Source organism: Sceloporus occidentalis, unplaced genomic scaffold (genome assembly GCF_023333645.1).
Source record: "Sceloporus occidentalis isolate IW3139 unplaced genomic scaffold, rSceOcc1.0.p SCAF_2, whole genome shotgun sequence".
NCBI classification, from domain to species: Eukaryota; Metazoa; Chordata; class Lepidosauria; order Squamata; family Phrynosomatidae; genus Sceloporus; species Sceloporus occidentalis.
In genome coordinates this window covers 200852401-200874658 of record NW_028316982.1, presented here as the reverse complement: position 1 = coordinate 200874658, position 22258 = coordinate 200852401, and the positions used below count along the sequence as shown (strand labels likewise).

Here is a 22258-nt window from a genome sequence, read left to right as displayed (position 1 = left end):
TATTACTGCAGGGCTGCAGCACACTCAGAGAGTGTTACCAAGACTGCAGCGCCCCCTATCGGGCTTATCTATCTTTTATACCTTCTCCCTACATCACCCCATGTAATGCAAGCCAATCGCAGAAGCCAAAGAACATTTTTACCTTATATGGTAACATCACCTCATGTAATGCAAGCCAATCACAGAAGCCAAAGAACCTTGTTACCTTATATGGTAACATCACCTCATGTAATGCAAGCCAATCGCAGAAGCCAAAGAACCTTATTACCTTATATGGTAACATCACCTCATGTAATGCAAGCCAATCGCAGAAGCCAAAGAACCTTATTACCTTATATGGTAACATCTTCCTAAATACCAACTCATCTGATTCTGCTAGCATCTTGACTGCCCCTATTCACCCAAACTAAACCAGAGCCAGCGCCATTTTTAGGGTGTGGTCCTCTCACAAGTATTTAAACAGGGCTATCATATCACCTCTTAACCTTCTTTTCTCCAGGTTAAACATCCCCAGCTCCCTAAGTCCTTCCTCATAGGACATGGTTTCTAGACCTTTCACCATTTTAGTCGCCCTCCTTTGGACACACTCCAGTTTCTCAATGTCCTTTCTGAATTGTGGCACCCATAACTGGACACAGTATTCCAGGTGGGGCCTGACCAAAGCAGAATACAGTGGCACTATTACTTCACTTGATCTAGACACTATACTTCTATTGATTCAGCCTAAAATGGCATTGGCCTTGTTAGCTGCCGCATCGCACTGTTGACTCATGTTCAACTTGTGGTCTACTTGGACTCCTAGATCCCTTTCACACGTAGTTTCACTCAGCCAGGTGTCCCCCATCCTATATCTGTGCATTTTATTTTTCTGCCCTAAGTGCAGTACCTTACATTTCTCCATGTTGAAGTTCATATTGTTAACTTTGGCCCAGCTTTCTAGTCTATTCAGGTCATTTTGAATTTTTATCCTGTCCTCTGTGGTGTTAGCTGCTCCTCCTAATTTGGTGTCATCTGTAAATTTGATAAATATGCTCCCAATTCTGTCATCCAGGTCATTGATAAAGATGTTGAATAGCACTGGGCCCAGGACAGAGCCCTGTGGGACCCCACTGGTCACTTCTCTCCAGGATGAAAAGGAGCCATTGTTGAGCACCCTTTGCGTTCGGCCAGTTAACCAATTACAAATCCATGTAACAGTTACCTTGTCTAGCCCACATTTTACAAGCTTATTTGCAAGAATGTCATGGAGAACCCTGTCAAAAGCCTTACTGAAATTAAGATATACTATATCCACAGCATTCCCTTCATCTAACAAGCTGGTAGTTTTATCAAAAAGAGATTAGATTTCTCTAGCATGACTTCTTTCTCTGAAACCCATGTTGACTCTTTTGTGATTATGGCATGGCTTTCTAGATGTTCACTATGGTGGGATACAAACCGCCGCTTTGCGGCGCTTCCCCGCCGCCGCCGCCGTTTGCTCCGCGCGGGAGCTGCTGCAGTCAAACCGCGCGGCTCCCGCGCGGAGCAAAAAAGAAGCTCCATTTCGGAGCTTCTTCTTGCGGCGCCTCTATGACATCGCGAGGTGCCTGGCGCGGACTCGCGACGTCATAGGCGCCGCGACACCTCTGGACGCTATGCGTCCAGTACGTAAAGATGGCGGCGCCCATGTGGAAGGGGCGCCGCCATCTTGTACGTATTGTATACGTACTAGGGTTAGGGGGGTGCGGAAGCACCGCCCCTTCCTAACTCTAGTACGTATACAATACGTACTATGTGGCGGTATGTATCCCGCCAGACTCTCTGTTTAATTATCTGCTCTAGAATCTTTCCTGGTATTGATGTCAGACTAACTGGACGATAATTGCTGGGATTCTCTTTTTCCCCCTTTTTGAAGATGGGGACGTTTGCCCTCCTCCAGTCTGCTGGGCTTCTCCTTTTCTCCTGGAGTTCTCAAAGATTATTGCCAATGGCTCTGATATTACATTTGCCAGTTCTTTTAATACCCTTGCATGTAATGCATGTATGCCTGTATGAACACCTGCAGTGTGGGCTGGCGCATGAGGGATAACCCATATGTTCATGGATTGCTCCGACAGACTATCCAGAGAATGACCTGTCATTTTGTCTTCCAGACCTCCCTCCCTCCCTCCGTCACACACACACACACAGACATGTCTTGGCAGCTGTGACCATGGGTTTCAATGTTGTTGGGTTCAAAAAGTTCACCCAGCCAAGTCTTAAAGGTTCCTGTGATAACTTTACATCCTATTTAGCCGCATAACCTGCTAAGTGGAGGAGTCTCTAAGGTCTGTTCCACATTCATATGTGGAAAATTGACATGTTTTATATAGCCAAGAGCACATTTGTACAGGAAAACTAGAAATGTAGAATTACTAAAAGTGCATATTTATGGAGAATAATTTCATCCAGCAATAGTTTTGGATCACACAGTACAGTACCTAGGAGTAATAGTAACTCTATGACATTTTTCTGCTGCCTTCCTTCTCCTGTAGAAGATAAACTGGCACAGAAATCACATTCTGATTGTGCTCCAGCAGCTCAGATACACATTTGCAAGACTGAAGTAAGCCATAGAAAATGTCTGTGACCAGAATGCTGACTGGGGCCATTTATAGGGAATATGCAACTCCCTTGTTGAAACAGCTCCACTGGCTACAGGTTCCTTTCCAGGCCCAATTCAAAGAGCTGGTCATGACCTATAAAGCCCCATACGGCCCCATATCTCCCCATGTGAACCTGCCAGAACACTAAGATATGAGGGTGAGATCGCCATCCAGCATCATCATGCCTCCTCAGTGGCTGCTCTCACCCTCTGGAATGCCCTTCCACAGGTCGCTAGGTTGGCCGCCTCTCCACTTGCTTTTTGTCAACAAGCCAAGGTGTTTTTATTTAAGCAGGCATTTGGTATATAATCAGAGGGTAATTTTTAAAAAGTAGGTGTGTTTTAGTCATGCTTTTAACTTTTGTATATTTTTATGTGGTTTTAAGCTGTTCTTAAATGATTTTACTTGTTTTAAATTTTGTTGTAATTTTTAAAAATGTTTTTAACTGTGAGCCACCTTGGGTCCTTTCTGGGAGAAAGATGGCATACAAAAATGTAATAATAATTATGATGATAAATAATAATAATAATAATAATAATAATAATAATAATCTTCCCACTGTTTGTAGACATCTACACTAGGATGCACTATATGTTTTGACCCCTCTAGGAAAAAGCCTTGCAGATACCCCTGCTTCATCTCCTGCTTTTGAAGCCCTGTGGTTTCCTCTTAGCCCCAATATCCATGCAGACATTTGGATCTTTTGTGATAAGAATATATATGTAAATTTCCCACTCATTCTGAAATGCTACACGATCCTAAAAATGGTTTTCCCTATAGCTGCCCATAGCCAACATACAAACACCGGGATGAAGAATATAACACATGGAACCAGAGGGGCAACCTTGCAGCCCTTTTCTACACATGTCCATTCATGGGGTTTAGATGGGGAGATCAGGCATCATCCTTTTCCAGGATATGGTCTTCATTTCAACCTTCTGTCCAAGAAGTATTCCAAAATGCCCTCCATTCTGAGCATGACTAAGAAACACACTGAGCAGCATTAACTTTGCTATTCTCCTTCGACAAATTTGTCTACTTGGCAGCCTATTCTTGCTGCAAATAGGGGGACAGGATGGATCCTACTAAAGTTCAGACAAAATTTGCCCCAAGAGCTCAAGGTGATTTTTTTCTCAGGAGAGAAAAGGCCAGCAAATGTGTTAGACAATAGGCTTTAAGCAAGCCAACAAAGCATTTCAATTTAGCTAAGTTCATCAGAATAATACAGTTGAGTACATAATAGATATATAATATATAAAAAGTGTATTTTATATATAGTATATATGAGTATATGTAATATAACACATATAGTATATGTAATATAAAATCTATATTTTATATATAGTATATGTACTATAACTGTAAATGAACTGTATTTTTTTTTACATATGCTACTGTTTTTAGCTTTTATTTCATAATGTCCTACATTTTGCTGTGCCTTGACCTCCTATGTGGTTGACATCTGGTCACCCTGGGTTCACATGAATCCTTTTATCTGATTCACTATTATCACGAGTTATTTGAGTGCCAAAGTAACCTGGAGTACATACTGTAATAGCTGCAGTACTTGCCAGCTTTCTTCTCCTTTCCTACTGTTTCTCTGTCCACCTGCTACCACCCATTGTGTGGCCAATGTGCATACACTGGTCCTGCCTTCAATACAAACTTTCTACATATTCTTACATATATTTTCCTTCATGAGAAAGAAGTACCTACATGCTACAGCTTCTCCAGGGTGCTTGGAGTTTTTTGTTCTGCTGCATTGAGGCTGCTGCTTGCTTCAATGTGAGTCTATCCTCATGATTTCCTGGAGTGGTGGTCCTTGTGATCTCATGCAGACACTGCCCACTTGAAGACTGACCATTGTGACTTCATGCTGTAGAGGTGGCAGCCATTGTGACTTCACTATTAATGATTAACCTGTGTGTGTATGTGTTGTGTGCCTTCAAGTTGTTTCCAACTTGTGTGTCGCTGTGGTGAAAAGACAGGGTATTAGTTCTTCCAGACCAATTCCAGAAGTTTCCCAACATGTGGGAGACGGAAACTTTTACCCAACAGGTTTCTGTCCACAGGTTTTAACCAAGACAAAAGACAGAAGAGAACAGGCTATTCTTAACTTTTAAAACAATTGTCAGAATAGAGTAGGAAGACTCTGTTTATGGTTTTAAAAAGGGAAGAGATGTTCTGCAAGTGGGATACACAAAAGATATTACTCAATTTCAATATCTGGATTGCCAGAATATAATGCTAAACAATCTACGTCCAACGGTTTGACAGATTTGGCAAGTGCAATTGGATTTTGAGCTGCTTCCACTGTTCATGCCATTATGTGGAAAGTGTACTTAAAATTCTCCAACTCTGTGATTCTATAATTCAGATTCCTAGCCACCAATCACCTTACTTTCTGTGCTTGGCACAAAGTCCAGAAGTAAACATGTGGTATAACTGGTCATTCAAGGCGAGTTAAATTTCCTTACCAACCGTACCTCCATGTTTTCTGCGTTGCTTCATCTTGTATCTTGCCTACTTACTTCCAGACACCAGTTCTGTTGCTAGAGAAAAGCAAGAGGGGATAGCTTGCTCACATGTTGGTTGTATGTTACTGCTGTCACTATGGAAGGGTGGCAAATCACAAATCCCAGAAGACTCAATGGGAATTAATGTGCCTTTTAAATGCAATTTATCTTGGAGACTTGAGAGTGGCATAAAAGACATTGTGTAAGAAATAGGAAGTGAGTAACTGCTTTACTTCAGGTTTTTAGGGGGAAAAACCTCACTTTTGTACAAGAAAAAAATGTTCTAAGGAGGTATATGCTTTTACAATTCCCACTCATAGCCTTCTGATGGTATAATCTTATATTTCATTTACTCTTTTTGCAATGAAGGAATCTGTAGAAACACATGGAACCCAAAGGGTGCACTTTGATCATCAATATACTATGGCAGTGGAGTAGACAGAATCAGAGTTGATTTAATTTAATCATGATTTAATTCTAACTCATTTTCCCAAAGTGATAGAATTCAAAGATATAGCTGTGTTAATCTATAGAATCAGTACGTAGAGAGATCTTGTAGCACCTCTGAGACTAGCAGAAAGAAATTGGCAGCATGAGCTTTCATAGACTTCAGTCTACTTCCTCAGATGATGCATGCTGCCAATTTCTTTCTTTCAGTTAGTCTCAAAAGCGCTACAAGATCTCTCTACATACTCATTTTTCCAAAGAACTACATTTCAATTAATTAGATTACTAGTGAAGAAAATGTTATAGAATCGATTTTACTAGTCCATTATTGTTTAATATAACCTTAATACATATTGAGAAATACAGGTACACACTAAGCAATTATTCTGAATTGTTCTCAGATTAATTTTCAATCAAAAATGGAATCCTGTGTATTTATATCCATGTTTTTAGTCTTTGTTCAGATATAGTCAATCTCTGTAAGATTTCTGTTTATTAACTTTATTGATCTTAGCACTGAGGCAAGTCCTTAGAGGAAATCAAGTTGCATTTTATGTGTATTGTCTGCAGAATAGGATCAGGCTATTTCCCATTTTCATATATTGACATTAGCATGTTCACAGAATATAATTAGAAGCTGTATAATTACTATTGATTAATAGTAACCTAGACTTTAAAAAATGTTAATTCAAAAATTAAAACTTTAAAACACTTTTCCAAAATCTAATTTTTGCAATGTTTAAGAGGGTCCCTCTTGTTTGAAGTTTTTAACACACATTTGATAGCCTCCTATTAGGGAGTTGAACCAGAGAGCCTTTGGGCTCCCTTGCATTCTTATGGTTCTATGGAAACATAAAAACATTAGACGTTGGAAGTGTTCCTTTTCCTCTAAAGCTGCTTATTCTGCTCAACTGGAATCTTTGCAAATATATTTATGTACCTGAGAACGTTGGTTATTATTTACGTAAACTGCAAGGTACTCTCTTGTGTGAAAGGGATAGTAGGCAAACATATTTAAAATGCATAAGGTTTTTCCATGGGTCTTGGGGCTCTGACAACCTATTCCCTATGTTAGTGATGTAGCACCATTCTCTAATCAAATGACAGAAGTCAGAATTATCACTATGGCAATGATTCTCGGTGCATCTATGTTCTTTTCTTAACATCTCAGATTAAAAATTACAAGAGTAAGGATTCATTTCCACAACCATTGGAGTAGTGCTACCCTAACTAAAATGCTGACAAGGTGAGGGAACAGAGTTGGTTCCTCCTCCAAAAGTTCCATCAGTAACAGTTAAATCCATTGGCAAACTTAGGGCCAAAACAGCCAGTCATTTAAGGTCGGCTTGACACCGTCTCTTTGAGCATCAGATTGGGGCTGCAGCCACTGCACACCACGGCTCCAATCTGGTTTTTTTCCAGTGCAAAAAGAAGCAGTAAAATGCCACTCCTTTTTGTACTGGAAAAAGGGCGTGCTTTTCACCACCACTGCAGCTTTTCAGCGCCCCTGAGGCGTGTGGAGTTTAAACGCCATGCTCCAGAGTGCCAAAAAGCTGCTGCTGTGTAAAACAGCCAGGTGGCCTCACGCCAGTTTGAGGGCATGCATCATGCATACACCATGCCACCAAGCCATCAGGAAGAAGTTAAGTCGAAGGCTTTCATGGCCGGCATCCATAGTTTTTTGTAGGTTTTTCGGGCTATGTGGCCATGTTCTAGAAGAGTTTCTTCCTGATGTTTCGCCAGCATCTGTGGCTGGCATCTTCAGAGAATGCCAGCCACAGATGCTGGCGAAACGTCAGGAAGAAACTTTTCTAGAACATGACCACATAGCCTGAAAAACCCATAAAAAACACCAGGAAGAAGGCTTTTTTTTTTTTTTGCCAGTCTGTTCCGGCCTTTACTGTTACTAGTGATCTTCTCACTCAGAATGGATGTTTTCCTTTATTAGAGAGAAATTAACTTGTTACAGTCACAAAAATATTCTGTTGGTTATCTATATGAAGATTCATTTTCAATCAACTTGGAGAGAAAGAAAAGAAACAAGATGTTTATAATTAATATTTTATTGAATCTTGTTGGATTAACCATACAGACATTAACTATTTGTAAAGATTTTTTCATCCAGTAATCAAATGTAAACCACTGTCATATGACAAATTATGACAACTCCTTAATAGACCATTAATTCAAAGTAGAAAAGTACCAGTGTCTAAAATACTGTCTTGTGAAGTCAAGTCTGCTTTACCCCAAAATTTGTTTACTTAGTAATTGAACACCACACACACTACACACCCAAATTTTCAGTCTTTCACAACACATTACAAAGCTGTTGAAAAAATAAACTACCACTACCAAAAATAACTCTGCCACAATCAAAACAAATCTGAAAGGGAGATCCAACACCAGGGAGCAGTTTTCACTGAGGAAGCGTTCTGATGACAAATTAGGGAGGCAAGTGTTAAGTGTGAAAAAAAATCCTATTTGTCAGGAAGTCAACATTTTATCTGTGCTCTGCTTCTACTAATATCTTATAAAAGCTATCCCTCAGTATACAGTAGGGATAAGCAACTTTGTTTACCTCTGGCAACCATACTGGCATATATACTAAGCATGTTTTCCATCCTCAAATTGCTTTGAAAATGTGAGGACAAACATTTAAAGAAACCATGTTAAATTCAGGGTAATTGAAATCCTGCACAAAGATAGCTTCAAGAGCCACATGTAAATTGCAAGTTGCCCACCCTGGCCTGTGGAATGTTAAGGCTGGAATCCAATGCACGCTTGCTAAAAAGTAAGTGCCGCTAAAATCAATGGAACTTGCTTCTTAGAAAATATGCACAGGATTGTACTGAAAGTAATCAAGATTTTGAAATTTATATTTTATTTAACATTCCATCAAATACTAGTTGCAGAGAGTAGACAACCAAAACATGATTTTTACCTTTTAAAAGGAAGCATTTACACTCACCTATATTAAATGGGATATGGAGGACATCCCCCCCATGTTTAAAAAATGTGTTTTCTAAAACCACTAAAAAAACTTGCATTTACAAAATAGTTGATAAAAATATTCCTCTGAATTATACAGGATGGTGGTATAGGAACCACTGATTAAAGACTTTGTACAAAGACGTTACTCAGATTTTGCTTCTTTCTCTCCCGCAGCATCAGAAATTGGAGTCTGCAAAAAGAATTCAGTATGACAATATGTATACAGTTGTTTCTGTCCTCATACATAAAGGTTGTTGTTGTTAACTGCCCTTGAGTCAATGGGGACTAATAGCAACCCTGTGGATGAGACATCTCCAAGATCTCCTGTCCTAAACCTTCCTGTTCAGGTCCTGCAGGCTCAGGCTGATTGAGTCTATCCATCCAACATATGGACATCGTCTCTTTCTGCTGCCTTCCACCTTTCTTAGCATTGTCTTCTCTAATGATTCATTTTTCCTCATGATATGGCCAAAGTGCAACAGCCTCAATTTAGACATCTTGGTTTCCAGAGAGAGTTCAGATCTTAAATGTATCTGACAAGCTTAATTAGAAATTTAGGACAATGAGGGTTTTGTGCCTATAAGTCATTTTTGACTTATGGCAAGATTTGGGAAGGGGAGGGTTGCCTCTGCCCTCTTCTGCAGCTGAGAGAATGTGACTTGTCCAAGCTGGGTTTCCATGGCAGAGCAGGGATTCAAACCCTGCTCTCCAGAGTTGTAGTCCAACACTCAAACCACACTGAAGCAAAACTATACAATTTGCCTGTTTAGGTGCTTCAGTAGAAAAACATTCACTATGGACCATTAAAAGCAAATACTGAATATGCAGTCTGGCACGGACAAGATTCTTCTGTCATTAGGAATCTGCTGGTTCCCAAGCATGCTAGGAAATATAGATTGAGTATTCCTTATCTGGAATTCTGAAATCCAAAATATTCGAAAATTGTCCACATGGGTGGCTGAGATTAGTGACATCTTTGCTTTCTGATGGTTTTAAGTGTACACAAACTTTTTTTCATTCACAAAATTAAAAATATTATGTATAAAATTACCTTAGGTTATGTGTATAAGGTATATATGAAACATAAATGAATGGCATGCTTAGATTTAAGTTCCATGTAGAAGATATGTCATTAAGTATATGGTCCAGGCCTCAAAGGGAGAGAAGAACCACTGGACCTCATCCCCTTTCCCTCCGCCATTCCCTTCTCCTTTTGTTTCGTGTCTTTTAGATTGTAAGCCTGAGGGTAGGGAACTGTCTGATTAAAAACAATAATTAAGGGCGGGATATAAATACCCAAATAAATAAATAAAAATAAATATATGAAAATATCCCCAAACCTGAAGAAATCCAAAATGCCAAACACATTTTGTCCTAAGCATTTTGGATAAGAGAGATTCTACCTGTACTCATCAAACATGCTGTATATATCATACACATATGAACAGAAATGTTCTACCTTTCCTTACCCATATCTAAAGTATATCCTGATTCATCAAGAGTGCACTGATTATCAAACTAGAGGACTAACCAGTCCAACCTATCACTTGGAAGACTCATTAAAACAACAAAACTAATATACTTGTTAGACTTACAAGCTGAGCATACACTTAAAATAGACCCTTGGGGTCTCTTCCAACTCTATGATTCTATGTTTCTCCTATGCTTTGTGACCCCCTTACTATCTTTGCAACCCCCCCCCCCATGCTCCTTTGGGCATGCTTTGATTCTGATTTCCTGCATGGCAGGGGGTTGGACTGGATGGCCCTTGGGGTCTCTTCCAACTCTATGAATCTATGTTTCTCCTATGCTTTGTGACTCCCTTACTATCTTTGCAACCCCCCCCCCCATGCTCCTTTGGGCATGCTTTGATTCTGATTTCCTGCATGGCAGGGGTTTGGACTGGATCGCCCTTGGGGTCTCTTCCAACTCTATGACTCTATGAGGAGAGAGGGAGAGAGAGAAAGGGTGGGAGGGTGGGAGTGAGAGGGAGGGAGAGAGAGAAAGGGTGGGAGGGTGGGAGTGAGAGGGAGGGAGGGAGGAAGGGAGAGAAAGAGAGGGAAGAGAGAGAGAGAGAGAGAACCACAGCCACTGAGCCAGGTGAGAGGTTTGTTCATTGGGGGAGGAGGGTTATACTACCTGTGCCTTTGTGTTTTGAGACAGTGGCATGCATTTTTTGCTGTTTTGTGGCCTTGCCTAGTAGCTTCCATCCTTGCAAATACTGCTATTATTATTGTTGTTATCCCTTGGTATTCTCTTTGTAAGATCCCCCCACATGGACTTGCTTGCACTTTTCTGGGTTGAGACAGTGGCATGCATTTTTTGCTGTTTTGTGGCCTTGCCTAGTCGCTTCTTGCAAATATTGTTATTATTATGCGGCTCCGCCCCCGGAGGGTGGAAACTCCACCCCTGACATGTGGCCCCACCTCCAGATAGTGGAAGCTCTGCCCCAGAGGGTGGAAGCTCCGCCCCCGTGTACAGCTCCGCCCCCGGAGGGTGGAAGCTCCACCCCCGGCTTCGGCCCCCCAGTTGTCTGAGGGACAGCAACCCAGCCCCCGGCTCAAAAAGGTTGCCTACCCCTGGACTTGAGCATGCAGATTTAGAGGGGGTCCTGTAAATCCCAACAGATACCAAGGGCCCACTGCAATTATAAATGCCAAATATTTGGTGAACCACCTGGCCTAATAATCTACGGCAGTATCCACACTGCAGAAACAATCCAGTTTGACACCACTAACTGCTATGGATCAATGCTATAGAATTCTGGGAATTCTAGTTTTGAGTAGCATTGTCTGTCAAGAGCGCTCTGGTGCCACAAGAAACTACAATTCTCAGAATTCCAAAGCATTGCATCATGGCAGTAGAAGTGGTGTCAAATTGGATTATTTCTGCAGTGAGGATGGCATCTTAGGTTGCCAACAGTTTGGCTCTTCGTAGCATACCTTGATTGGGAATTGGGAGCAATTAGTTTACAGCTGTAAACTGCTTAGACACTGTAGTTCAGTATGAAGCAGTATATAAATGAAGCTGTTTTTTGGGAATACTGGTGTGTTTTCAATACAGTCGCCCCTCCTTTCTTGCAAACTTGAGGTCCATGGTCTTCAATATTCATGGAGGGGTGACCTCTGTAATTTTCAATGGGGTGTGCCCCCGTGGCACATGCCCCATGCTCGCTCACACGCACGTGCCCCATTCAAGCCTATAGGACTTGAATATTGGTGAGTCTCCGTTTCCACGGGGGGTCTGGAACATATCCCCCGCAAAAATGGAGGGCCAACAATATAAGGTGGCTTTTTTAAATCCCCTGGCCCTTCTACATCAAAAGACTACAAAAAGCAGTCAGAAGAAAGAACCTAAAATATTCATTTGAAATCAAGGGCAAACACCAAATGTTACCTTCTTTTCCATGATATTTGGTTTGCATTGAGTGAAATGCATCATAAAATTTATTTTTTCTCATGTAGCAACCACAGGGCACTGCTGGGGTATGACATCATGAGCCTATATGTGTACTTCTCTGGTAGTAACCTAACGTTGATAAACATAAGATAGACTACAGATTAGATAATGCAATAGTTACCTCTTCATTCTTTGCTTCTCCATTTTCTGCAGGCAAATTATCCTTGATTTCCTCTTCATTAATCTCTTCAGTTTGTTTCCCTTTTGGTCCCCTTTTCCCTTTAGTTTGGGCTTTCTTTTCCTCAGATTTATCCTATGGAAAGTTGAAACATACCATCAGATTCTAATCTCGAAATAATATGTGAGAACCTGACTACTGATAGTCCTTGTATTTAAAAATGGACACTGAATACAGTAAATATGAGTACAAATCATAGCAGGTGGAGCCTGTCATAGTCCTAACAACACATTCCTGTGCCTGTCAACACTTATGTATGCTTTACTGGGTTCAATACAGCTTACTCCCAGGTAAATACGTATAGGATTATATTCTAGTGTCAGGACTGCTATGATTTAAAACATGCAGAAGTTGACATGGCAAGGGCATACCTGGATTTACTGTTTTTCAGAAATTCCACCATTCGTGTTATAGTGAGATTAATACTGCAGAGCGATTTGGACGCTTCTGTAGTTCTGGTTTATGCACATGATGTAACATTTTAATATGGGTTCATGAAAAAAAGCCAAAGTGATGTCAAAGGCTGAATCTGCACTACAAGAATAATGCAATTTGACATCACTTTAACTGCCATGGCTCAATGCTATGGGGTACCAGAATTTGGAATTTGCTCTGACAGAAAAGGCTAAATATCTCCTAAAACTACAAATCCCACAATTGCATAGCATTCAGTAGTCAACTGGCATTATTTCTACAGTGCAATGCAGCATAAATCTTTGAGTAGCCATACTGATACAATTTATATTTCAGTGATGAACTACTATATCAAAAGTGGACAAATCAGAGGGTTTTTTTTTGGGGGGGGGGGATTTTGTCTCAAGGCCCCCAATGCCAGAACAATTTTTTTTTTAAAAAATGTCTCCATTATTTTAAAAAATGTATTTTAAAAAGCCACATTAATGGGGGGTGGGGTGGGGGGTGGAGTGTAACTTTTTTAAAAGGTGGAAGTTTCCATGAGAAGTAATTCACTTTTCTTTTGCCAAAAAAAAGGCAGTACAGGGGAGTCTATGAAGACTACTCCAACCGAGAGAGAGAGAGAGAGAGCACTAGAAAACTGCAGTCTAATATTCTTCAAGATAAACATTTAAAATCTTAACAAAAGTGTTCAGATAGAATAGCTAAAGAGATGCCTCAAATAGCAAATATGGAACATCACTGAAAGCAATGCAGATTTTCAACAATTTAAGTCATATTTCTCTGGCAATGGTCAACTTATGGATTGCTCAGAAGCCAAACATGTATTTGAATGATTCCAAGTTGTGATCAATGTCATTAATGAACTAAAGTTTTAGAAGCATTTAACTGTCTTGACTTGGTAAGACTCAAGTGAGTGATAAAAAACCAAATGTTATTCAAGTATTGCCAAATGGGCACTATATTTCATTACTTAACTTCCTTCCTAATATTCATATAATAGGTTCCCTCATCACTAACATCAGCCACAATTATTTTCTTCTGTAATAGACTATCATCTCTGAATGTTCTTCCTAGTCTTGCTCCTTTCCATTTCACCTGTTTCTTCTCATTTGTTGCACAACATATCTCCTCTTATCCCAGTCACCCTCTGAACTAAAAAACAGCTATCAGAGTGCATTTTTACTGTTTGCATGTGTGTATCCCATATCTACTCTAAGACACAAGGGTTCAAAATCTTAATGAAGCTAGAAATGTTTGTTGTGTTGCTTTGTGTTTTCAAGTCATTTCTGACTTACGCAGACCCCTAAGGCAAACCTATAACAAGGTTTTCTTGATAAAATTTGTTCAGAGGGGGGTTGTCCTTGGCTTCCTCTGAGGCTCAGAGAATGCGACTTGTCCATGGTCACCCAGTGGGTTTCTATGGCTCAATGGGGATTTGAACTCTGGTTTCCAGAGTTGTAGTCCAATACTCAAACCGCTACACATGCTGATTCATGTTTGTGGACAGTAAATTTGTGAAAGATAAAAAGAAAACTCAAAATTATTCACACTTGAGAACAGTGCAAACTGCAACACTGATCCACTAGGACACTCCAGATATTCCTCTTAGTAAAACACCCAGACAGCAAATGAATCAGGCCCTGAACCAGAGGTGATGAATATTTTTCTATGGGTCACTAATCGTTATGTGTGCACATACCTTTTAAGTCGCCTGTCGAATTATGACAGCTTCACAAATTTCATATGGTTTTCATAGGGAAGGAATACTCAAGAGGTAGTTTTACCAATTCCCTCCTCTTCTCATCAGTAATTTTTTTGTTTTGTTTTTAAAGAGGCAGTCTTTAAGTGGACTGCACCGAGCTGACAGCCAGTGATTTGAGGTTTCAAAGGAATATGGACTGGAATGCTCTGTATTTAAGGTCAGAGAAGATGTTGTGGGTCAGCCTATCAGCCAGCCAGACCTGCACTTTCAAAGCTATCCCATAAGAATGAGATAATTTCCTGATACAGAATACTAATGTCTGGGTAATCTGAGCCTCAAGCTCATATGTTCTCTCCCTCTGGGCATGATCTCAAATGCCTAGGAATATAGTCTGCCCCTCATTATTAAACCTATATCTATAATTAACAATAGGCTGTGTCATAATTAGTTATAAACATAAAAATGTAAATAACAATCCCATGGTTCTACAATAAACATCAATTCAAGATAGTTTTATGGGAACCAGTATTTAAAAAGCAGATATGCTGGCTTAATGTTTTTCATTTTCAAATTTAATTTTCAGCAAAAATATTGGATGGAATATCTTGTGGTGCAGTATTAATGGGGGGGAAATTCACACTACACCCACATACACACCTTCATAGATGTCTGGACTGCTGTACTACAATCTGTCATGTTAGTTAGGCTAAATAGGAGTTATTATTCTAAGAGACAGACACTACCAAACCCTAGTACTGTACAGAGTTACACGTAGTGGAATTAAAAAAATATGCACGAGAACTTCTTCCTGTGCATAATGCAGCTGGCTTCTGGGTCTGTACCAGATTCCCAGCTGGTGTACTTGTTCTCTATTGCTAACAGTTAAATAACAAACAAAGGAAAACTGAAACTGAGAATGTGGTTACTGTTTGTGTCACACCTCATTTGTTCTCTGCTCCCGAAGTATTTAGTGTTTGTCTAAGATTTGCCAGTTCAAAGTAAAACTTGAGGTCCCACATTTTTAGTATCTCTAATATTGAGTGTGAACTATAGCATCAAAATTACAAAACATTTCAAGTTGCTAAAACTACTCTGTATATGGCTGTTTAACCCATTTGCAAAAATTGTATCCAACTATTTGTACTAAAAACACTACGGGTTTCTTACAGTAACTAAAAAATAGATATAATAATTATTAACCATAATTGCAGCACAGCAAAGCTAATGATGGCAATGCCACAAAATATATCCATTTGTTCCTGTCCCAGAGAGAACATGGTAGTTTTCTGCCATGGCAAGAGAAGGCAAACTGACTGCCACGGCTTCTGCTTCAGCCAGACTAAGACAGGGTAAATAAAAATATCCATGTTACAGGAGTTTGATTGCTCAAAGTGACTGCCACTACTTCAGGTTTGCCATTAACTTAAGATAAAAATATTGATCTATTGGGTATGAGGGAAAGAAAAACAAGACCAGTGTAATCACATTTGCAATTTGAGAATTGAAGTTCAAGACAATCAAGCTTTTTAATTAAGCTTTGTGGACAACTGACAAAAGAACAAGAAAAATCTGATGAAACATTGGCATGAGCTACATTTTCAAGTGATATACCTCTTCATAAATGAAATTCATACTGGAAAGAACATTATAAACTAATTTGACGAATTATATTTACATTATCAGTTTTTACATTCTTAGATAAAGATTATGTCAGAGTTTAAACAATGTTTGTTCTAAGGATTTGTCAAACCAAACCATTGCTGCAGCTCGAGGGACTGATGTACATGGAAAGTCTCTACTAATCAATGTATTTATTATACTTGAACTAATATTCTCAAAAGCAAAATTGTTACCAAATCTTGTCACACAAATCAATATGTAATTGATACACTGACCAAGAGAATGAAAGTGTAGCTTCCTCACAGATAAAAGCTATTGTACTAGAAAGGGTGTGAGCAATATGAAATTCGCGAGGGAAATATTAAAGGAAAAGTATCCTCATTTAATAATATTTGGCGGTTGTACTCACAAATCATGTGGCAAACAATATAACAAGTGAGAATACAATGAAGTACTGAAAAACTGCAAGACCACAGTGAAGGTATTCCAGAGTCATCATTTTGCTAATCAGACTACAGCAAAATTATAGAAAGAGAAGACTAAAGAAAGTGCATTTTTGCTGCCAGCAGAAACTAATAGGGCTCAGCTACAAAATATTTAGAGAACGTTTTGCTAACGATGAACTTCCTGCCATGTATACCTATCAGTGACACAGTATTATCAAGTTATTTCTCTGCACGTTCAAAAACAGATTTTTAACAGATTCTTATTCTGAGTTCAAGTTCAAAAATCATAGAAGTTGCTGCTACCACTTTCAGGGACTATTAAGAAACATGAAGGGATTGCACCAAACCTGTTAAATATTTCTGAACTATTCATACAATGGAAAAAAAATAACTTGCGCTTTTGCTTTCTTCATCTCTTTCCAGAAAAAATAAAACAAATGGTTAACAATCGAAGTTTTGTTCTCATCTGGTTCATTTTGTAATAATTTTTTGCAATCCTCAATAGAGGACAACACCTAATCAATGAAGAATTACCATTTGCCTTTGCTGCAATTATAGATGTAGCTAAGAACATCCCCGACAATTATGCAGTAGCTAGTTTGGCTAGCATTGCAGTTATGTGTAGAAGAGTGCATGTGGAGCAAAGCCATCAGATGGCAAGAAAGAATATGAAGTTTATCGCGTTCTAAAATGTGCGCGTGCATGCGGGCACAAACAGAACAGGATGAGGCTAAGAACCCCATTTTACTGCACATTGGAACACCGCCTTTGCCGCCGGGCATTCCAATCGCATCCCTGTTCCGTTCCAGAGGGCACCATTTCTGAGAATGCTTTAGAACAGTTCTTAGCCCCATCCCATTCCGTGCGCGCCCCTGTGCACACACGTTTTAGAATGCACTTTCTTGCGAATGGATCAGGAAGGCTTTCAGTTCAGTGTCAAAAAAGAGTAACATAAAGATTAACAACTGACCACACTGAGAAGCTTGTTTCTTTTTGCAAAATATTTTCTCATTCATTCACATGTCATCAAAACAAAATGCGGCACATCGTCTGCACACACAGTAACATACACACAGAATGTTCATCTACGGTAGTTGTACTGAATCAGATTTTTCTCTGCTTGAAATGTAAGTAATAACTGATGCTTAGAGTAAGGGTGATAGTACTACAGTATGGGTACATTATAGAAATAATGCAGTTTGAAACCACTTTAAGTGTTGTAGCTCCTTCCTACGGAATCATGGGATTTGTAGTTTTACAAGTTCTTTAGCCTTCTCTGCCCAAGTACAGATGTCTAAAAAAGCTACACATCCCAGGACTCCTTTTGAACTTTTTATTAGAAATAGTTACTAAGTCCTTAACTGTAAATAACCTCTTTAGTCCTACCAGTATATTAAGAGCAAGCAAAAAGCAATAAAAACAGAAGAAACAACATGAACAACACAGAAAAAAAATATTTTGTCTCCTTCAGTTCTCCACAGTATCAGGCAGGCAAGTGCTCAGTCCCATAAAAAACCTTCAACCTACTGAGTTCATAGTTGAGGTTCAATTAATTCATAAAATTCTTAATTGCTGCACCAAGTCAAACAATAATGATGCATGCAGATAGGTTAACAAGGATGGTATGATGAAAAACTATGGCCCGTTACATATGGGCTTAAAAGTATGCGCGGAGCGCGTACTAGGGTTAAGGTGGGGCGGTGCTTCTGCTTCTGCACCGCCCTAACCCTAGTGCGCGCTGTGCGCGCACAAAATAGCAGCACCCGTTCCACACGGCCGCCACCGTCGATACGTCACGGCCGTGCCGCCTCCAAACGAGGCGGCACGGTTGTGACGTATTGGGGTCATGGCTGGGCACCTAGAGCGCCCTTTCTGCAACCCCAGAAGGAGCTCCATTTCGGCTTCAGACGGCTGCGCCCAGCGGACCAAAGGAGAAAGGGGCCAAACAACCCCTTTCTCCTTCTCCCCGCCTTTTGTCACTTCCCCGCAGCCTGGAAAGTGGCGGATCGGGGCCTCAGCGGCTGCCGCTCTGGCCACTGAGGCCCTGATCTGGCGAGGAATGGTGCACCTACAGGCCGCCCCAAAGGGGTGGTCTGTAACGGGCCTATCTGTCCCTTTTAATCCTAGTGATCTTACCCACTATCAAAATTTAGACTGCAAGCTCTTGGAAAGGGATGAGATTTATTCATGTGTGTTGCTTTATACAGTTGGCACCCACAGACTCCACCATCCACACCTTGAAAATATTCCCCTCCCCTTGATTTTGCAATTTTATACAACGGACACCATTTTAATATAATGGGATTTGAGCATCTACTGGGCCAGGGGGGCTGGATGGAAGGGGGCAACCGAATTATGTAGTTTAGTACACTTTTAGCACTAAGGTAAGTTATGTACCTCAAAGCCAGAAGCATATTCAATCAAGAGAAATGATTTTGAAGCAATATGGAAAACATTTGTACAAAAGGTTTTAGTAAAAGAAGGAGGTGTCTTACCACCAGAGGAAGAGCTACAATTCTGGAGGTAGAGTAATAAGAAGATATTAGGCTCTGGTGATGGGGAGCACTTGGGGGAAGGGGGAAACGGGGGGGGGGGGAACATGAAAAGTATATGATGAAAAGAAATATGAATTAGATTTAGATAAAGTAGTAAAGAAGGGAATATAAAAGGATATATTATATGTATGGGGGATATTATGTAAAAGTTTTTATATATTATTGTAAGGCGAATTAACCAATATTTTGTTTTATCAATTTATTATACTAACATTTATTAATTTCATTCTACCAATAAATATTTAAAAATGAAAAACAAAAAACCAGAAGCATATTCCATTATTTTGAATATATCCATTTGTATGTTTTCTTGTAAAGACACTTTCACTTTTGTAGAATTTCAGATATCTGTATGATCACTTTAAATCAATATATCTTTTGTTTGCACATTTCAAGCACCTTGCACATGGGAGTTATTAAACCTATTTTTTTGTGACAGGCAATGTACTTGCAACACAGTGATCTGTGAATTACCCGCTTCCACTGATTTATTATTATCAGCTTAGGAAAGAATTTTATATTGTTTCTAAGTATTAATTGTAATATGAAGTTAGCATAAAACATTCATACTACCTTAACAAATTGCTTGAATATCTATGTCACAAGCCTACTGAGAGATCAGCAACTGTTAGCAGTATCAGATGTAGCTTTCAGATTCTGAATAGTTCTACATAATCCAAGGCGTCGCTAAAGGGCTACGGACCACTCCAGGTGATACCCAAATGGGGAGGGTGACACCATTGCTCCCCCCAAATCTGCCACTTGTGTCCCCTTAAAATGCTCAAGCGGGAGAGGCACAGGGGGACATACCCGTGTTTTTTTTTTTAAATGATGTAAAACTTTTACTCTTTTAAAATTTCCTTTAAAAACACACATTTTACCAAACTGCTCCTATAACCACATGAACACAGAATACATTTTGGTTGTGCATATGACATTGTAACTTACACCTTTAAAAAAGGTAAAGGCTGTCCGTTGACATGAATGTTTAGTCATAACCGACTGTAGGGACAGTGCTCATCTCCATTACTAAGCCGAAGAGCCAGTGTTGTCAGAGGACTGCTCCGGTGGTCATGTGGCCAACATGACTCCACTGAACGCTGTTACCGTCCCACTGAGAAGTAGTACCTATGTACTTGCATTTTCATGCTTTTGAACTGCTAGGTTGGCAGAAGCTGGGACTAGTGACAGGAGCTCACTCCATCATGCAGCACTCAGGCCTCTAACTGCCAACCTTCTGGTCTTCCAATCGCCAGAACTGGTGTCTTAACCACTAAGCCACTGCATCCCTTTAAGTTACAATAATTTTAATGTTGTTCCTTCTTTATGTCACGACTATTGCCATTACACTCAGTGATATACAGGAATTGTGATTTATCAGTAACATTAGGACAAAAAACATGATTAAGGATTTGGTATGGTGTGGTATAGTGGAGCAGACCAATTGTGACACCATGAGTTACCACACCAAGTGATGACAACCCTAATGTCGCCACTGACATAATGTGAAAGCATTAAAAATCTCTCAATGCAGTCCACTGAGAACATTTGGCAATGACCCACGAATGAAATGAAAGGTTCTTTTTCCAGCCAGCTCCCAACAAAAGGCACTGTAGACCTGAACATGCCTTTTCCTCTGACATGCCACAACAGCAGGGGGAGAAACTCACCTTTGCAGCTGGCTTTTTTGGCTTTGCTTCTACTTTGGCAGCAGCAGGTTTCTGAAAGAGAAAGCCACATTTTTACTAAAGGTTCCTCTTCTATCACGGAAAAACAAAAAAACAAATAAAAAAACACCCCAAAGCCTTGAGTCCCTATGTTGGGAGAAAGGCAAGATATAAGAAAATACTACTACTACTACTACTACTAATAATAATAATAATATATAACATTACTTACAACGGACAGCCGTGCTGATCGCCTCTTTGGCTAAAACGAGAACAAACAACAACAAAATGAAAACTCTGGCATTAACAATAATCAGTATTAATGGGTATTAACAGCTTCTTCGCTACACTTGTCCCTCCATATTTGCTAGGGTTAGGAGGGGCACAAGACCCTGTGAATATGCAAAAACCACAAATAGCAAAACCACCATGTTTTTACCTGAGAAGACACCTCTCTAGGAAGCTCTGGGTCCTCCAGGGCAACTCTGTGGTCAACGTCCCACAGACACTGACCATAGAACTGCACTGGAGGAGCTACAAATGCCGAGCAGAGTAGTCTCTCTAGGAATCTCTAGGTCTTCCAGTGAAACTTTTAAAGTCGACCATAGAGTTGCGCTGGAGGAGGACCTAGATAGAGGGAACATATCAATCAAAGCCCCAAATACGGAGGGAGGAGTCTAATAACGTCTTACCTCTTCTTCGGTCACGTTCACCTGCAATGGAAGAAGGCAATATATGAGACAGTGAGGGAGGGGATGGGTTTGTTCGAATTAACGCATGCGCGCTACGTCTTTCCCGGGGCCATGACGTCACCGAGGACACGCCTCTCTCCCGCCGCTGCGCAACGTCTACGCCGGAGGTTCTACGGGAACGTTCCGTACGTTGCGAACTGCGCGACGCTCGCGCCCCGGACGAGGGAGGGGCGCCTCAGCAGAACGGAGCCCTCCCCAGCGTTTTAAAAACACAGTGGGGGGGGGGCCTTCAAGGGGCAGCCATTTATAACCGTCACGCCTCCTCCCCTCTCCCCCATTCTTGGAGCTAATAATGGCTGCGTCCAGGCTGGAGAAATACCCCGGTTTGGCCCCGCTTTAACTCTTTGTCTGACTCTTTGCTATGGAATTCTGGGAGTTGGAGTTTGTTGTGGGGCCCAGAGCGGAGCTCGGCTCCGCTCTGGGCCCACAACAAACTCCAACTCCCAGAATTCCATAGCCTTGACCCAGAAAAAGAGTTAAAGCGGGGCCAAACCGGGGTATTTTTCCAGCAGCCAATATGAGCGCGAAAAACTAGGGCCCCTCAGGCCGAAGCCCTGTCCGCTTCGCCTTCGCTCTTTCCCTTATGATAAAATGAGCGACGAAGGGATGAAGGGGAGAGGAAAGCGGGCGTCATTTCCTCCTCCTCCGCCGCCGCCGCGCGTTCTCCCCGTCGCCAACCTTTCTCTTCGGCATGGCGGAGCGAGCTGGGATGCCGGACTCGGAGAAGCCCGCGGTGTTTCCTTGTGCTTTTTATTAGTATTATTTTTATTCTTTATTCCCCAAAGGTCGGAGCGCTGGGCCTGGCGCTGCTGTTGCTCCTGCTCCCTCCAGCCCACTCCTGCGCACAGGCGACTGAGAGAGCGAGAGAGAGAGAGTGCCCGCCT

The 22258-nt window shown here is 40.7% G+C and overlaps 1 protein-coding gene across 1 annotated transcript; it reads right to left on the bottom strand.

Annotated features, from left to right (window-relative positions):
- Positions 1-7634: 7634 nt before the first annotated feature.
- Positions 7635-22251, bottom strand: HMGN1 (high mobility group nucleosome binding domain 1). Its single transcript, XM_089511992.1, has 6 exons — positions 22053-22251; positions 21315-21335; positions 20855-20884; positions 20626-20676; positions 12159-12290; positions 7635-8768 (listed from the first exon to the last, which is right to left on the bottom strand). Exons 1-6 carry the CDS (start codon positions 22065-22067, stop codon positions 8721-8723), a joined length of 297 nt encoding a protein of 98 aa, XP_089368118.1. The 5' UTR covers positions 22068-22251; the 3' UTR covers positions 7635-8720.
- Between the last annotated feature and the right edge of the window lie 7 nt (positions 22252-22258).

Coding starts and splice junctions, on each gene's coding strand:
- HMGN1 (XM_089511992.1), bottom strand. Junction 20,885..21,314: donor TGAACGTGACCGAAGAAGAG/GTAAGACGTTAT, acceptor TTCTCGTTTTAG/CCAAAGAGGCGATCAGCACG. Junction 20,677..20,854: donor GATCAGCACGGCTGTCCGTT/GTAAGTAATGTT, acceptor TTTCTCTTTCAG/AAACCTGCTGCTGCCAAAGT.